The sequence below is a fragment of the Rattus norvegicus genome, chromosome 12, assembly GCF_021556685.1.
Source record: "Rattus norvegicus strain SHRSP/BbbUtx chromosome 12, alternate assembly SHRSP_T2T, whole genome shotgun sequence".
Classification (NCBI taxonomy): Eukaryota; Metazoa; Chordata; class Mammalia; order Rodentia; family Muridae; genus Rattus; species Rattus norvegicus.
In genome coordinates this window covers 42,646,739-42,663,670 of record NC_141545.1, presented here as the reverse complement: position 1 = coordinate 42,663,670, position 16,932 = coordinate 42,646,739, and the positions used below count along the sequence as shown (strand labels likewise).

Genomic DNA, 16,932 nt, shown 5'->3' with positions numbered 1-16,932 from the left:
GAGAGAACAGGTAGCCTGTTCAGGAGTTCCAGTGTTCTTGAAAATGCTCAACCTGGTAGGCATGTCCTATGCCGGGATCAGGGGTCAGCCTTTTTCAGGATGGGCCTCCCTTGGCTGTGTGGCAGTAGAGCAGTGTACACAGAAGGGTTCTGAAGCCTTTGACAGACTTCTCGGTGGCTGCTGTATTGATTAGTGATGTCTGCTGCAAGTACTGGGAAGGGGGTGCCTCAGAGGGCTTGCTTTGCCTCACATTTACCCCGTAGTCACCTGATGGCAAGTGGCTTACTTCAGGCAGTAAATGGGTTGACCTGAAGGCAGCTGACCTCTGTCACTGTGGAGGTGGGCCTTGGCAGGCACAGGGGAAATAGTTTCAACTCCCCACAGGCGGGTAGCAAGTCTTTAGGAAGGTGAGTTTGAAAGAAACTCTCGGGGTTCCCAGGTGATCCCAGGAACCAGAGACATTATCCTGGATAACTTGGCCTTGAGAGGAACTGACCAGCTCAGCAGGAAGGGGCTCGCCTTCCCAACAAATTGCTCATGTCTTCCAGGGACTCGGTTCCGTGGGGTTAGAGATCCTGTAGTGGAGCCAAGCAGGGTCGTGCACACCTGCAACCAATCCCAGCCTCCTAGGGGTGGAGGTGGGGGAGTCTGGGGGATCAGGAGTTCAAAGTTAGCCTAGGCTACAGATGCAGTTCAAGGCAATCCTGGGCTATATGGGACCTGTGGAGAGGAGCTGGGTGGGGGGAGTGCTTTCTAGATGTATTTATCTGGCTTTCAGGTTGTTGAGAATGTGGGATATGGATCTGTCAGTGAAGGCTCCTTCTGAGCTGGGAGGTTCTGAAACCCAGGTGTGGTGTCGGATGCTCCGTGCGATTCCTTGTTGCCATGACTGTGGTAAGCACTGGGCTGGAAGTCTAGACCCAGCTCCCCCCATTTCTAGACTCCTTGGGTCTTTATTCCCTCATCTGTTTGATAAATGATCAACTGGACAGGTCCCCACTCAAGTCTTCTGGGTTCTTTTGTGTGTGTGTGTGTGTGTGTGTGTGTGTGTGTGTGTGTGTGTGTATGTGTGTGTGTGTGTACATGCTCATAAGTGTGTACATGTGTGTAAGTTGTGGTCAAAGGTCAACAATGATGTCTCTATTGCACTCTGCTTATTTTTTGAGGCAGGGTCTTTCAGTGAACCTATAGCCCACGGCTGGGGTACAACCCTCTGGTCAGTGAGCACCAGGCCACCTCCTCCTCCTCTTCTTCCTCCTCTTCTTCCTCCTCTTCCTCCTCCTCCTCCTCCTCCTCCTCCTCCTCCTCCTGCCTCTGCCTCCTGGTACTAGGATTATAGTCCCACACCTCCACACACAGCTTTATTGTGTGTGTTCATGATATAGGTGGAGCATTGTGTTGTGACTTGCATGTGGAGGTCATGGAACTCTATGCATATTTATGTGTGTGCCAAGGACTGAAATCTTGTCTCTGAGCTTGTGTGACAAGAGCAGTTACTCACAGCCATCTTGCTGACCTACAGCTGGGTCTTCAATAGGTTCTGGGGAACTCAGGTCCTCATGTTACCAGGCTCTCTACTGACTGAGATGCCTCCTCAGGTCCCAGGATCTCACATCCCTTGGTCCCACAGTTGTTGTCATGTCTCCAAAGATGGGGAGGAGGAGGAGATAAACACATGCCTCCTGTTTGTGGGCTCCCATAACATGGCTTCTCAGAAGATGAGGGGTTTACTGGGTTTCTTTAGCACATCTGTCTCTGCTCAGGATGAAATCAGCCAGACAGCGCCTCTGTTCAGTTACTACACTGCTTCCCAATAAATTTCTTGTGTGGTCCCCAAGCCTCTACAAGTCCTGTTTGGAAGGCAAAAGAAACTTCTAGAAACCAGCAAGGAAGAGAAACAGGCCAGCAGCATTCTTGGATATTCCTACTTTATTTCTGGCTACATCAGTGCAAAGAAAGGCAGTGGGCATCGTGCATGCACCCGGGACTTGTGTTCTATGTAGAAGGGTGGGTGCGTGTGTGAGGGAGGGCATCCGGGCACTGCGAGCAGGCTGCATTCCGAGTCCAGAGCCAAAACCAGCATCAGGCTTGGGTGACTCAGTCAGCATGCTTTCTCCTAAAGGTGACCATGACAGGGAAGTGGGCAGAGCATTGGATCTATGGGGACTAAACAGGGAGCCATGGGCAAGGGGGAAGACGGAAGTGGGAAGGCCAGCCACCTTGGGGCAGGCAGAACCTGATTCTAGAAGAGAGTCATTTCAGGGAAACACAAGAGTCCCTCAGGAACAGCATGAGTTACTGAGAGTGTGTGGTGGGGAATCCCAACTGACATTGGAAGGAACAAGCAAGACTATGCGACTTGGGAATGGAGGTTATATAGTCTGGGTCTTTCTGACTCTATAGGGAATGGTGGGGCTTGGGTTGCTGATGGGGAAAGACTATCAAGATGGGAAAAGCCAGACTTGCCTCTCATGCGAGGAAGATGGCCTGACTCCAGGCTCAGCGGTACAGTCCTCTTGATTTGTGGTGGATCAAGAGAGTTCTGACCCGATTAAAGCTCTAAATATTGTTATTTGATCACCATCAGGAACCAGAGGGAAGAGAGTGGGGAGAGAGAAAGAACAGAGGTGGCTCTGAGTAAGAGTTCGCAGGGGTGTGGGGTAGGGGGGAAGGTCCTTTGTTCTTTGCAAAGAGTAGAGGAAGGATAGAAGATGGGGTCCGGGAGCTAGCCCTGTGCCACCTGTGCCCATGTGGGGACCATGGATGAGAAAGAGAGATCCTGGACCGCAGGATGTCTATAGTGCTGCCATGCACCCAGGCTGTGCCGGCTGCGGGCCCCAGGCTCAGAGATAGCCAGCCATGCCAACGGGAGATGTGGCGATGTCAGAGGTGTGGGGCCCAGCTTCATCCAGCTTGTGAGGTTGCTGGCCAGGCTGGCAAGGGGCACAGGGGTGAGGCTCTGCCTTGCATTCCTAATGTGGAGGTGGGAGTAGAAGAGAGGCCAGAGGGGAGGGGAAAGGTGGTGGGGGAGGGGTGGGGTGGGAGGGTGGCTGAGGAGGTATTGACAGAAGGTGAGCAAGGAGAAGGGAAGTGCAGAGAGAGAGAGGTTACTAGGAAACAGATGGGCAGCTTCCTGGAAAGGGAGGTGCAGGCCCTTAGTGTATTCTGTGTCTAGTTCCTGGTGTGTCTAAAGTGTGTGTCTGGTTTGCTTTGATTTGCTTTTTCTCGAGTGATTTGGAGGGACAGAGGCAGCCTCAATATATAACTTCTGCCCCCTGCTGGTCCTCACAGCCTGAGGGTCCACCAATGCCCAAGGAGACACAAATATGTTTAAGGTCAGAGTAAATCTTCGTAAATGTCTCCCCACACCCACCACCCAATCTCTGAGGACCAGAAAGGGCTCTCATCTGGACCCTGAAGCTCATAGAGTTCGTTTGTTGCAGAACCTGAAGTGGGGGGGACATCGAAGGTTCGTGGTTGGCAAGGGAGACTTTAGAGGGGAGAGCAGCTGGGGCAGAGACGATGACAGCAGGGCGCCAGGTCCTAGTCGCTCGACACGTGGTTCTCGTTCTGCAGTTGGTGCCAACGTTCAATCTTCTTGTCTTTGTTCTTCAGACACTCATACCAATGTTTCAAGCGCTCGCCCTTGGCCGAGATCCCCAGCTGGCAGCCTCCTGGGGACGAGCAGAGAAGAGAGGGAGGGGCAGGTCAGTGGAGAGGGACACCGTGGCCAGTCATGTCTCTAGACCCAAGAGTAGAACTGAGAGAAAGACTGCCACCAAGCAGTGACACCCACAGCCATGCCCATTCTCTGAGAGGCCTAATGCTGTGTGACCATCAATATTATTGTCCCTCTCTGAGCCTGTAGAACAGGCCATGGCTCCCACCTGCAGCACCAAGCCAGGACTTCATGATTTCAAATCTTCACCCGGCTTAAACTCTTCTGTGTTTGTCTCCACATCCTGGGCATTCACTGTCCCTTCCCAAAGGATCCGTTTCTTCCTCACCCCTGCCTGGAGTCTCTCTCCCCAGGTTAGACCTGAACCTGAAGAGCTTCTGGAAGAATGTGGCCTTCCCCGGGGGCCCTACAAGGTATCCCCTCTTCTGGAGAGGCCAGATGAGGAGGTTGTCCCAGGAGCTGGTACTCACCGATGTAATCATTCGATTTGCCAATGTCGTAGTCCCACACTGAGATATCCAGGGACTTTTTGGCCAGGTCGCTGTGTTTGATATCATAAAAGAACTCCTGTGAACAGCAGAAGGAGAGGTGAGCCATAGCCTCCTCAGCTTCCAGTTCTAGGGCCTAGGGATGCAACCCAAGGAGTCCCTGGAACAGGGCATTCTGGGAGCAAAGACCTTGCCTATGCCAGGCCTGTCTTCCCTTCTCAACAGAGCTCCTTAGGACACAGAACCCTGATGAACCCTGATGGCAGTGGGCTCTGTTTGATACTGGGGCGGTCGCTGGGTCAGAGACAGTAAACTTAGCTTTCCTGGGAGTTTCCTGAGAGGGTGTCTCTTGGGGTTAGGGTTAGGGATTTACTGTGACCCAGACAAGAGAGTTTTTGTCTGGTTGTGCTTTTGACACAGGGTATCACTTAGCCCTGGCTGGCCTGGAGCTCAACTGTGTAGCCCAGGCTAGGTTCAAACTCTGGGATGAGCCTCCTGTTTCCGCCTCAGCCGCCACTGGGCTTAATCTGATTTTTTAAAATAGTTTTCCAGAGTGCTTGTCAACCTAGGTCATGCTCACTATTCAGAAAAACAAGGGGATGCCATGACACATTATCTATAGCCAGACTCGAGGATGGTATGGTCAGAATTTGCCCATGTGCAATTTATACTAATGTGTGATTTAAAAAAAAAACTAAATTAATCCTAAATTTATATCTTTGAAGTGTCTCCTTTACACTCTGTAACTTATGGTTTTTTTTTTTTTAATCAACTCAGCTCATTTTCCAAAACTATTTCTTGTCGATGCAATAGTTCACATCTCTAGTCCCAGTACTTGGGAAGCTGAGGCAGGAGGACCACCACAAGTTCAAGGCTGCCTTCGGTTACAGAGTGAGTTCCAGGCCAACCAGGGCTACAGATGGACAGAAGTATTTTAATGTCACCATCTTAAAAGGCACACTATTTCTGTGCACTTGCATGCCATGGCTCATATATAGGGGTCAGAGGACAACTGGTGGTGAAACCAAGTAGGTCTCAGAGAGCAAACTCAGGCCATCACACTTGGCCACAAGCACCAGGGCTCACTGAGCCCTCTCGCCTCGCCTACAGCATCATCGTCATGGTGATGTTTAACAGTTATTGGGCTCACAGTGAGGTTTGTAGGCTGCCTCTAACTTTCAGTCTTTGACTGATCCAGCGACGTCTAAAGGGCAAGATCACTCTGTCCACCCTTGATCATTATTAGGACAATTTCCAAGACACGCGTTTCTGACTGTGGTATACACGATGATGTCGGGGGGACTGAGAGCAAGCTGTCCGCAGGTTTCTAAAACTCAGAAGTGCATACTATTGTTGATTCAGAAAAAAATCACTTCTGAGACTGGGGGAGGAGGGGATTTGATTAGATGCTTCTGGATGTGATTCTTTGGTCTGTCTTAGGGTGTCCCTAGGTAGCCCAGCATGGCCTTGAACTTCTGAACCTCCTGCCTCTGTCTCCCTGGTCTGCTCTACCACGTCATTTGGATTTCTTATTTGCAATTTGTCTGAATTCTGAGAGAAGGCAGGGCAGTCTACAGTGTGGGTCTCCTGGGTGAGTGCTTGGATGCTGCTGGCTCTCAAAAGCCCTCATAAATGGACCACATCACGCATCCCTCCTCACTTACAAAGTATATTAGAATCCAGGAGTTACCAGCTCTGACCGACTCAGCACTCAGAGGCAAGGCCAGAGGGCAAGCCCAGGGATGGGACTCCAGGCTGTGGGTCCAGCTCAGCCCTGGTGTGTTTGTTTTGGGTTTGAGACGGAGGCTGTCCTGATGGCTTAGCCCAGAACTCAGCTCCTTCAGACCTTAGGTCCTTAGTCCCTTGCAGATAGGGCGCCTGTACCCCTCCTGCCTGGCTGGCTTATTAACAGTTAATGGAGAAGCAGGCCTTTAGCATGGGATGGGGGGGAGGGGGGACACAAAAGATTCTGGAAGCATAGGACAACCTTGCCCGTTGGAAGTCCAAGTCCATGCGTTTGGAGGCACGAATAGGAGTTTGTCAGGGAGAATGAGAGGCACAGGTGGGCAAGGCCTCTTAGACAAGGACACATTCAGATTTGAGGTTTCTGCACTTATATGGAGGGAGCAGAAAGTCTACTGCAGTGGTCCACCTGTGATGTCCCAGGGTCTGAGCCACAGTGGGGGGCCTTGAGAGCACAGGGGAGGGAGTATATGTGAGGCCCCACTGCTCAGTGGGACTTGATGGGAGGGTGTGGAGGCAGCTGAGGGTTGAGCCCACAACTCAGCATCAGTGTGCCAGGAAAGATACTGGGGGTGACTTAGCTCAGCCTCTGAAAACAGCTTCCTGCAGCCTCCTGCAACCGAGGGCTTTGTCTGTGACAGGGAGCCCGTCCCCTATCCCTCTGATATAACTCAAGCCCACCGGTAACGGAAACGCTCTTTTGAGGCGATTAGGAATATTCCGGAAGGAATTCGACCCCTCCCTCTCACACACAGTCAGTCTCCACAGGTATGGCGGAGAACAGGCTAGCCTTACCTCATTAAACTCGGGATTCAGGGTCTTCTTTTTAATCTGAGTCTTGTGCTTGGCTTTCTTCCCCATGTCCGGTTTCAGCCAGCTGGGAGGAGACACCCGTAAATCAGAAAATGACCCAACACTGGTGCTGCTTTTGAATGGTGGGGGCCCTGCTCTGAGCGTCTTGTGTCTTTCTGATGCTCAAAGCTATCCGTCGGCTTCCTGTGACCTCAGGGGACAGTTTAGAATGCTCACATGGCCCCAGTGTCCATGCGGTTGGGTCCCGGCTCCAACCTAGCTCTCCCATCATGCTCTTCTCCACCTTCCTCTCCACCCCAGGGCCTTTGCACACACCACAGTTTCCCCTAAACACCAAGCTCTTTCTTAGAGTGCCTGGCACATAGTGGGTGCTCAATCAGTATCTTCTGTGTGGAACAGGTTTTGGCGCATACATAATAATGATCAGAATGGCTGAGGAACATTCCGCTTATGTTCTTATTATATTTTCTAGACAAGTGGGCAAAGAGTTAAACCCTCTCGGGGCAGGCACACGTGACTCCAGTTGTCACCAGCAGAGCAGCTTTGGTGAGATTGCTGGAATCACCCCGAGTTTGGGGTCTTTTGAGCGTTTCTATAATGATTTTGGATGAAGCCCAATTGCTTCTTGGACAGTGGAGATCTGAGCTACTGGGGACGTGTGTGGCTGACACCTGGGCTGTAAGTGGGGTCACCGTGCCAACCACTCTAGGAGTGGCTCCCGAGGAGCAGGGATTGGTGGCTTTCTGACACTCCAGCCTCACCTTTACTCTGTTCTGGGCATAGTTGAGCTGTGTGACCTTGGCCGGATCCCTTCCCTCTCTAGGTCTCAATGGGTAATGATTGGGGGGGGGGGGCGGTGTCTGGTCCTCATTGCCCCTCCCCACCTCCCAGGACTCCAACTCACAGCTTGACGAAGGGGTCTGAGTAGCCGTTGGCGTCCATGGCAGCCAGGTGCACACAGCGGATAATTCCCACGATGAGGCCGCCCTGCTGCGTGCTGTACATGAGGGACACCAGGATCTTGCCCCGTTCCTCTATGTCTCCGATCCGCTCCACCTGCTGCATGTGGCAAAGGGGAGTGTGGGGCTCAGAGAGGCGGGGGATGTGGGTGGTTACTATGGGAGATGGCTGTGAAGGGCAGGAGAGTTAGTTGGGGTCAGCAAGGTGGGGGGCTGCACCATGGATGGCAGGTGCCTCTGCTTAGCTGGCAAGGTAGAACCTCCTGGGATAGGCTCAGACATGTTGGGCCCAAACTCAGCTTGAGTCAAGCAGGAGGACCCCATCCTGGTCCCTGACCTGACTGTCCTCAGATCCCCATAAAGAGATGCACATGCCATTACTCTCTTCTGTATAGCCAGCAACAGAAGCCATGTGTAGAGGGTCCAGGAGCATGGGTGTGTAACAGTAGGACGGGCTCCTCATCCTATGGTCTAATCCTGGGGATAAAGGATACCCTTCCTCCATGAACCAGCAGGTCACTAACTGGGATAATGAGGAGGACTCGGGAGGAAGAGAAAAGTGGCCTCTGGTAGTCTCAGCAGGCTTCCCACCCACAGCCAGCTCACCTCCTCCTCATAGAGAGCCATGCCACGTGCTGACCCAGTGGTTCCTGCGCGCTTCATCTGTGGGAGGAGACAGGATGGGAAGGTAACCTTGGGTACTCATCCCCCTGCCCATGGAGGGCCAGGAGCCTAGAAGGCAGGCTCTCAGAGCCAGGTACCTCCACATTTCCCTCTCACTAAATACAGCATTAACTGTCAAGACAGGGGTAGCAGCCACTGGTGTGAGCTCTCCTGCCTTTCCCAATGTACAGAAGAAGCCATCAAGGGTCAGAGAGGACCAGCAGACTGTCCAAGTGTCAGAGAATCCACACATAAACCACAAGTATATCCATTTGCTCAGGATGAGTAGATCAGGGTTCTTAGGGTCTAATCTACCAGGTGTTTCTCTTGTGTGGCTCTGAGGTCCTTCTGATGAATCCCAGAGCTCCAGAAAGCATAGCTGTGAGTTGTGGGTTAAGCTCAACCCTCACCATTTACAGGTGAGGAGGGGGCGGCCTGAGCACTCCACATTGAGGTTTGAAGGAGGAGCTCCCCAGACACCTGCCTACCTGGCCTCCTCGGCATCTTGGGACAGCTATGCCCATTTTATCAAGACAGACCTACCCAGGCGATGATAGTGGTGTTGAAGACATGAACTTAGTTACTGTCCTGACCAGCTGAACTCACCGAGTGAAAAGCCAGCCACCGCCAGACAGGGACACCTTGTGCCCAGGGCAGACTTTTGTGACTTACTCTGTGTGACCCACACTCCCAGCTGCCTGCAGAAGTGTAGCCCAGTGCCTCACAATGCACCTCTTCCTGGCCGTCTGACACAAAGAGGCTGCAGTTGCACCAGGCTGGAGGCTTTCCTGTGGGGAGCTGGCTCCCTGCTTCTTGAGGGGTGACCCTGGCCATTTGCTCCCCACCCTAAGTCACCCCACGTCCACCTGGTGCTCTACACTGCCTCAGTCCCCTGGCCTGATGCCCACACAACTCGGCAGAAAGGTGGTGACCCCCTGGCTCACCGGGATCACCCGCTCCAGGCAGATGTTGAAGTTTTTCCTCTGGTTCGCCTTCAGTTTCTTGAGCGAGAACCTGGTCTCACCAATGAACTCATTGTGGCCAAACTTGTCCTCGTCACATACAGAGATCCTGCCATGGGCCAGAGAGAGAGAGAGAAAAGAGAGAGAGAGAGAAAAAGAGAGAGAGAGAGAGAGAGAGAGAGAGAGAGAGCGCAACAGACATTGAGCCCCGCTATGTGCCTGGGTGAGGGGCACTGGGTGTGGCCAGGGATGAGGCCACAGCCTCCATTTACCTCCAGTCAGGTGAGTGACTCAGTTCACAATCTGAGGGGTCTGAACCTGGAGGCCCTCAGGGTCCTTCCCTAAACCCTCTCCTTACCCTAAGAGAATCACTCTTGCCTAAGGGGCCATGTGCCTGCACTTAATCCTGTGTATACAAGATCACACAGTGCACACCACCTTTTCTTCAGACAAGACTTGCAATGTAGCCCAGGCTAGATTAAAACTCACTATGTAGTCCAGGCTGGCCCAGGATGCCTGATCCTCCTGCCTCAGCCTTCCGAGTACAGGGATGACAAACACAAACAACTGCACCAGGCGTATGAGTCTTAGCTGTGCCTCTGTTAACTATGGGTTCTATAATCCAAACACATTCAGCCAACTAGGGGCAAAAAACCCTCAGAGTCTGTGCTGAGCATGTGCAGACGTCTGTCGTGGCTGCCTGGATAACACAGACTGGCAGCCAAGTGCACCTAGATATGGAAGGCCCATGCTGTTTGTAAGGGCTGGCCCCGCCCTCCATGGCCCCGCCCTCCACGGCCCTGCCCTCCTTGGCCCCACCCTCTATGGCCGCCTGCAGTCACCTGAGTGTCTTCCTCTGCATGTCCTCCTCAGTAATGCCATGATACTGCAGCGTCTCGTTCCACACAGGGTTCCGGGTGTTGCGCAGGGTCTTTGTACGAAGCTTGTTGGACTAGAGCCCCAGGAGACAGACAGACAGACAGACAGGCACCTGTCAGCAGAGCCAACCTGGAGTCCCTCCTTTAACGCCCCCTTAAGTGAGAAAGCTTGGGTGCGTCTCTTGGAGACCGACATGACTTATAGCAGAAACGATGCTGTGCGCTGAGGCAGGGGTATGGGGATATTTCCTGACACTTCAGGCCGTGTCCTCCACGCCTGAAAGTCCTGCGGGGGTGGGGGGGCAGCCTCCCTTCCTCCCTCCCACAGCAGTGAGGATGGGACCCAGAGTCCTGCACATAGTAGGGAGGTGCTCCAGCATCCCCACACTAAACATATAACAAATCTCTGGATGGAGCTCACTAAGATGCTCGGGCAAGCCTCGAGCTTGTGATCCTCCTGCTTCACTCAGCCTGCCCAGCGCCTGGGGTTATAAGTCGGTGCCATGAAGCCTAGCCTTTTCAAAAGCAGTACAAAACTTTTCATTCCACTCCTGGAGAAAAGACTAGAAATACACCTACAACACAGGAGGAGGCTGGATGGCCCTGATTCGCGCTAATGTGTAAATGAATGATCGGAATTAAATGGATCTTGATAGGCAGCAAAAGCCACCAATAGGTTGGGGCAGGAGAAGGGACCATAGTCAGTCACAGACAAGAGTGGGCATATCCTTGACTCAAAGACAATGATGAGACAAAGTATGTATTTACCTGTGTGTGTGCATGCATGCGTGTGTGTATATGTATATGTATGCACATATACATGTATGCGTGTTTGCATGTACATGTGCATGTGTGTACACATGTGCATACATTGACGTGTGCATGCATGTGGTTAAACATGTATATGTGCATGTATGTGCCCCCTCTTACCTTATTAGATATTTGAAACTCGCAGCACTGTGTAACAGGCATTGTCTCAGGAACACAAAACCCTGTGCTTCCCCTGCCCCTGAGACACTCACTCTACCTCGGACACAGAAAATGCAAAACAGGAAGGCCTACCTCCAGCTCCCACTTCCCGAGTGGGGCCACCGAAAAGGGAAATTAATCCCAGAGCTAAGAAAGGCGAGCAGGCGAGCAGGGAAGCTCGGGGCCCACAGCCGTTTAGCAGCACGGCAGTGTCCAAGGACTTAGCTCTAAACCCTGAAAAAGCTTTTGCTGCTGCTGCTGCCTCAAGTGTGCTTGTGTGTGTGTATACACGTGTGTGCTGGATGTGACTAGCTAAGGGGCAAGCATGATTGCTCCCTCTTGGCCTTCAGCAGCTGCTGGGCTCCAGAGTTGTGTCCTGAGGGCGCTGCCACGCCCCAAACTGTAAGGGCTTTGCCCATCGTGGGATGGGGCGGGGCCTCGGGCTCTGAGCTGAGAGGCCGGTGCAGAGCCCAGGGCCTCTGAGTACCTTGCTGGCTCCAGGCAGCAGATGCAGCTTCACATAGGGATCCGCTAAGCCGTTGGAGTCCATGGGCTTCAGTCCCTGCAAGAAGAGGAAGGGACGTGAGCCCATCAGCCACAGCAGGCAATGGTATCTGACTGACCCGGGGGTGGGGGTGGGGGTGGAGATGCGACATGCCACTCCCTAGCTGTGTGGCCTTGGGCCACTCTCCATGCCTCTCTGAACCTGGTTCCATGCTGCTGTGTGGATGAATTCGAGTCCCTTAGGGAATGGAGAGGACATCGCAGCATAGCTAGCAGACAGGAGAGGCTGGGGGCGGAGCTACTCCATAAACCAGGGCCTGGTCTTTGCATTCATTTGAGGCCTCGGTTTCCCCAGTTGGACAGTGCGCCTCCCCAGTCTCTGTCTCTCCTCTGGGCCTGGAGAAGGTGTTTGTATTCTATCATCATCTGAGATGAGCTAAGCTGGCCTCATTCACCCAAGCGACCCTCGAGCTTTCACAACTCAGATGCACCGCCAGGAGTCCTGCCTGTGACCTCGACTTCCTCATCTGATTGATGGGTCTGTGGGGTTCAGGGAGTAACGAATGAGATCTTGGCCTTTGCAGATGAACCTCGTCTCTCCAGGGATGTGACCCCTGGTATTAGCTTTCTGGCCTCAGTTTCTCCACCTGACTAATGGGGCTAATAAAAACACCTCCCTTGTCTGATCACAGAAAGAGAAGGGAAGAGAAAATATACACCTGGGAACTTACCACAGAGCCCGGTACACAGTAGGGGCTCAGTAAGTGCATGCCAAAGAAATGGCTTTGATGGAAAGTAGGCTGATGTAGGACTTGCTTTAAACATGTCCTCCCAAATTGGGACATTTGAGGAGTCAAATGAAGGCCTTATCATTTCTACCACAGGCTAGTAGGTACAGAGATAGCCACAGATGGACCATCATTTTGCATTTACTTAACCAGTCAACATGGGGGTACCAGTGAGCCAGAGAGGGTTAGCCACTCCCACCTGCCCCCAGTAGTACAGTCGCAAAGTGGTTTGGGCCAGTATCTGCTCTGGGGGAGTCTGGTCCAGATCTTGCTGGTTTTTCCTGGGGTCCCAGACTTAAGTCCATCTCAGGGTCGTGGGGGCATCTCCCAGGGTCTGGAATCATTTAGCTCACATTCCCTGCAGCCTTCTTCGGTGCCTCCCCACTCCAACCCCTCATACCCCAACCCCCTTATTACCCACAGTCACCGTCTCCACCTCACTGCTGCCTCTGGTGGACAAAGACATCAGAAAAACCTAGAGTCACCAAGCCAGGCTGTCCTTATGTCTTGGTGGGACCTGCAGAGTCCCCTCTGGTATGCTGTGGGCAGCCTGGGGCACCCTCACAGCAGAGCTGCCTCCACTTTCAGGAAGCAGCCACAGGACCATCCCTAGAGGAAGTCCCATCCCCAGCCCCCAAGGAAGTCTACCATGGCTGATGACAGCCGTTCTCATCTCTGTCACTGCCACAGGACAATGATGGTGGGAGCCAGGTCTGGGATTCATTCCCACCTGAATCTCTTTGGAAAATCAGAGTCTCCCCTGGGGTTCCCCCACACCTTCAGGAAAACCAGAGCCTCCTCAGGGGTCCCCACACACCTTCGCCCTGATGATGGTGCACTGCAGGTTGCTGTTGTCTTGGTCATAGAGAAGGCTGAATTCCAGGGCACCCAGTGTGGCTGCAGGCAACAGAGACAGGAGCCAAGAAAGGCATTTGCTTAGTCAATCCACAAGCATTTCCTGAGTGCTTACCAATATGCCCAGCCTCAGCTAGGCACTGGAACCCCAGGAGAGGGGGGGGGGGCGGACAGGCCCTGGTCTCCATCCTGGCAGCCCTCTCTATTGGGGGGGTCTTCTGCAATCATTAGTAAATGTGTTTACTTAATGACTTCATCCACTGACAGATTGAGGGTGCCCTGAAGACAAGGGCTGAGATGGCTGATTGGCTACTGTGTCCCTACTGTATGCAGGGCACATAGTAGGTATTCCTGTGTGTGCTGAAGGAATGAATGAGAGTCAGCGTTCACTGTTCCCCTTCCTAGGAATGCTCTCCCACTTCGTGCTCTCATGAGAGGCTCACACCCTCTCAAGTCCTACAGCTTGGCTCAAAAGTCACTTCATAGAGAGGCCCTCCCTTAAGCAGCCACTGGAGAGATCACCCAGCCTGCTATGAGCTCATTCACTGTTTGACTCTTCCTCCCCTGTGACCTTTTGCCCTAATGTCCTGGTGCCTGGAGCGCTTTGAGGCACCTGGTGTGAGGTCAACCTTGTCAGTGACAAGGATGAGCTGTTTGGGCAACAGAGAGAAGACAAGCTTGCTGTAATCAACCCTGCAACTGAGTTTATGCCAGGGCAGCGTGGAGGCTTGGAGAGGTCACACTTGGGAGACGGATGACCGAAGGATCATGGAAGAGCGGCTGGAATGAGGACAACAGGGACAGCTGCTGTACCACACGGTGTGGTCCTCGAAGGACTGGAGCCTCTCTTCACTCACTGGTTATGCTGGTTTATGTCACCTTAACACAGGCTAGAACCATTTGGGAGAAGGGAACCTCGATTGAGAAAATGTCCTAACAGACTGGCCTGTGGAACATTTTCTTGATGGGAGAGGATTCAGATCACTGTGGGTGGTGCCACCCCCAGGCTGGTGGTCCTGGGTTCTATAAGGAAGCAGGTTGGATGAGCTAAAAGGAGCAAGTCAGTAAGCATCATCCCTCCGTGGCCTCTGCAGCAGCTCCTGCCTCCAGGTTCCTGCTGTGACTTCCATTCATGATGGATTACATCCAGATGATAAAATAAACCATTTCTTTCTCAAACTGTTTTTAGTCACAGTGTTTATCATGGCAATAGAAACCCTAACTAAGACACTGGCCACTTCTGAGTCATAGGGAGCCTTTCCCAAGACTATATGCAGAATGAGAAGAGAGAAGGTCCCATCTCCACTCTTTAGGGACAGGAAGTAGGAAATGTGGTGGCCCTGGCGGGAGAGCAGTCCCACCCAGAGTTCAGCTCCACCAGCATCCAGTCTCCCGGTATCCACCATTTGAATAACACAGCTGCCATTTCTCACGTGGGCTCGGCCCAGCGCAGTGATGTCCAGTTTACCAAGCACTTTACCGGCAGTGCCTTGGTTTACCCATCCATCAGCCTACACAGGAAGCAATACAGATTGGCAGTCCCAACCAGGTCACCCCACCTTCTAGTAGTACCCATCCTGGCTGCTCCAGGCATAGCAGAAGAAAAAGCCCTGTGTGTGTGTGTGTGTGTGTGTGTGTGTGTGTGTGTGTGTGTGTGTGTGTGTGTGTGTGTGTGTGCGTGCATGTGTGTCCCTGGCCCTCTGGGGTCTGAGTCCAAGAGGGACACAGTCCCCGTCATGAGAGGGAAGAATGATTGCAGATAAAGACACCTATTGGACACGGTGACTCGTGCTTTGTGGTGTTTGACATGGTAACTCATGCTTTGTGGGGTTCTGGTCCACCAGATAATTCTGTTTGGCAGCTGACCGCCTCGCTGAACCTCAAAAAACACCAATTATATAGGCTTTAAATGACTCAATGAGCTTCAACCCATGAAATGTGTAGTTCTGACAGTGACCACACGGTGGCGCTCATTGGCCATCTCAATGGTCGAGAGCCCTTTCCCTGTACACACTCAAGGCCCTGGCTTCGATCTCCAAAACCACAGGATTTTTAGGGTACACATGTTAGCAGTTAGGGGGCATCTACTGACCCTCGAGTCCCATTTCTGCCCCACTGGGTTCAGTTTCTGGGCGAGTTTTGCCAACATGCACCCCCAACCCCAGCCACTTACTTGCTTCATCTGAGTCATAGCTGTTGGCTTCTTCCTCCTCTTCCTCAGCAGGCGGTGGCTGGCGGGCAGGGGCCGCCTGGGAATAGGGACCCGCAGTGTGGGGCGCTGCCTGGAAGCCCCCTGTGGGTCCTGTCCTCTCCTCCCGGGCTGGGGCAACAGCCCCTGGATAGCCAGGGTCACTTGGAGGAGCCTCTGTGGAGAGAAAAGAAACAGTGTTGGGTCTGTCATAGCAATGTGGCTAGAGGAAGCTTCCAGAGGGCAAGTTCCCAGGCTGTACTCAGAATGAGGAGCAGACCCTGGAGTCGGGAAGACCAGGGCTGATTCAGGCAAGACCAGGACAAGACGAACCTTACGGCACTCAGTCGGTGGTGTGGACTCAGCCAGACAGCATAAACCTCTAGCCTCAGCTGTGTGTCCCAGGGCCAGTTACTTAACCTCTCTGAGCCTTAGTTTCCTCATTTTAGAATGAGAGTTACCAAATCCACACTTGTTTCTAGGGCAGTCAATATTAGTTGCATTAAACCAGGGACTACGAAAAACTATAGCTACCACGCGCACGTAACCATGACAACCAGGCATCTGAGGTCTGCCTATATGTGGGTCAGAGTAATTACTGTTCATTTATCCCGGGCCAAACACACTCCAGGCACCACAAAAAGTGTTTTGTTTTGTTTTGTTTTTTTAAACTAATTTTTTAAAAAGTGTTTTAGTTTGTTTAATATTCACAAGACTATGAGGGAAATCTTAGCCTGACTCCCACTTTATAGAAAAACAAAACAAAACAAAACTGAAGCTCAGAGAGGTTTTGTCACTTGCCGAGAGTCACACAGCAGGAAGGGAAGGACCAGAGATGGCACCCCAGAGATGGCACCCAGCAGTCTACGCTCTGAGCCACAGAAACTGACTTGTCAGTCTGGATGGTTCAGGGGTTCAGAAAGGAGTTGCTTAGGCCATGGTCTAGGTTACACCATGAGTAAATGTGTCCCTGCAGAGGCTGGGACAATTTACACTTGCCTGTGCTCTGCTCTGGAAAGCGTCCCGGCCCAGGAGCGGCCCTGCTGCCCCCAGGGGGCCCTGCAGGGGGAAGGGAAAGGGGGTGGTAACGAAGACACACTTCCAGGTATCTGTCCTTCCTTCTCTTCACACACAGGCTAAACAGGAAGCAGACCGTGGTGTGGAGAGGTTTCTGGGATGTTAGGAACTTGTCCCTCTGTGTGGAATGGGAGGTGCTGGCATCTGAGAAGCCCAGATTGAACCTCAGCTTGGAGACCCCCAACCCCACCCCGGAGTCCCGCTTTCACTTCCTCCTCTGAGATGTGGAGAAGTTACCACAGGGAACCCTGTCACTTCACAGTGGACAGGGTGCTCTCCCCAACCCCTCCCTCTGCCATGGTCCTGCTCTAAGCAGGGCCTCCTCCAACCTCTCCAAGGAGAGAGATCAGGGTTCAGCACTGCAGA

The 16,932-nt window shown here is 52.7% G+C and overlaps 1 protein-coding gene across 22 annotated transcripts in view; it reads right to left on the bottom strand.

Annotated features, from left to right (window-relative positions):
- Positions 1 to 1,911: 1,911 nt before the first annotated feature.
- Rph3a (rabphilin 3A) overlaps positions 1,912 to 16,932 on the bottom strand; it is a 76,533-nt gene continuing 61,512 nt past the window's right edge. For 10 of the 22 annotated variants that reach the window (XM_087577622.1, XM_087577618.1, XM_087577632.1 and 7 more), the window contains 11 exon segments: positions 16,489 to 16,548; positions 15,475 to 15,666; positions 13,264 to 13,343; positions 11,642 to 11,716; positions 10,150 to 10,259; positions 9,290 to 9,416; positions 8,289 to 8,345; positions 7,628 to 7,782; positions 6,706 to 6,787; positions 4,150 to 4,246; positions 1,912 to 3,674 (listed from right to left, as the gene is read on the bottom strand). In XM_087577622.1, the coding sequence (XP_087433748.1) occupies positions 3,544 to 3,674; positions 4,150 to 4,246; positions 6,706 to 6,787; positions 7,628 to 7,782; positions 8,289 to 8,345; positions 9,290 to 9,416; positions 10,150 to 10,259; positions 11,642 to 11,716; positions 13,264 to 13,343; positions 15,475 to 15,666; positions 16,489 to 16,548 (1,166 nt within the window). In that variant the 3' untranslated portion in view covers positions 1,912 to 3,543. 22 annotated transcript variants of the gene reach the window in all.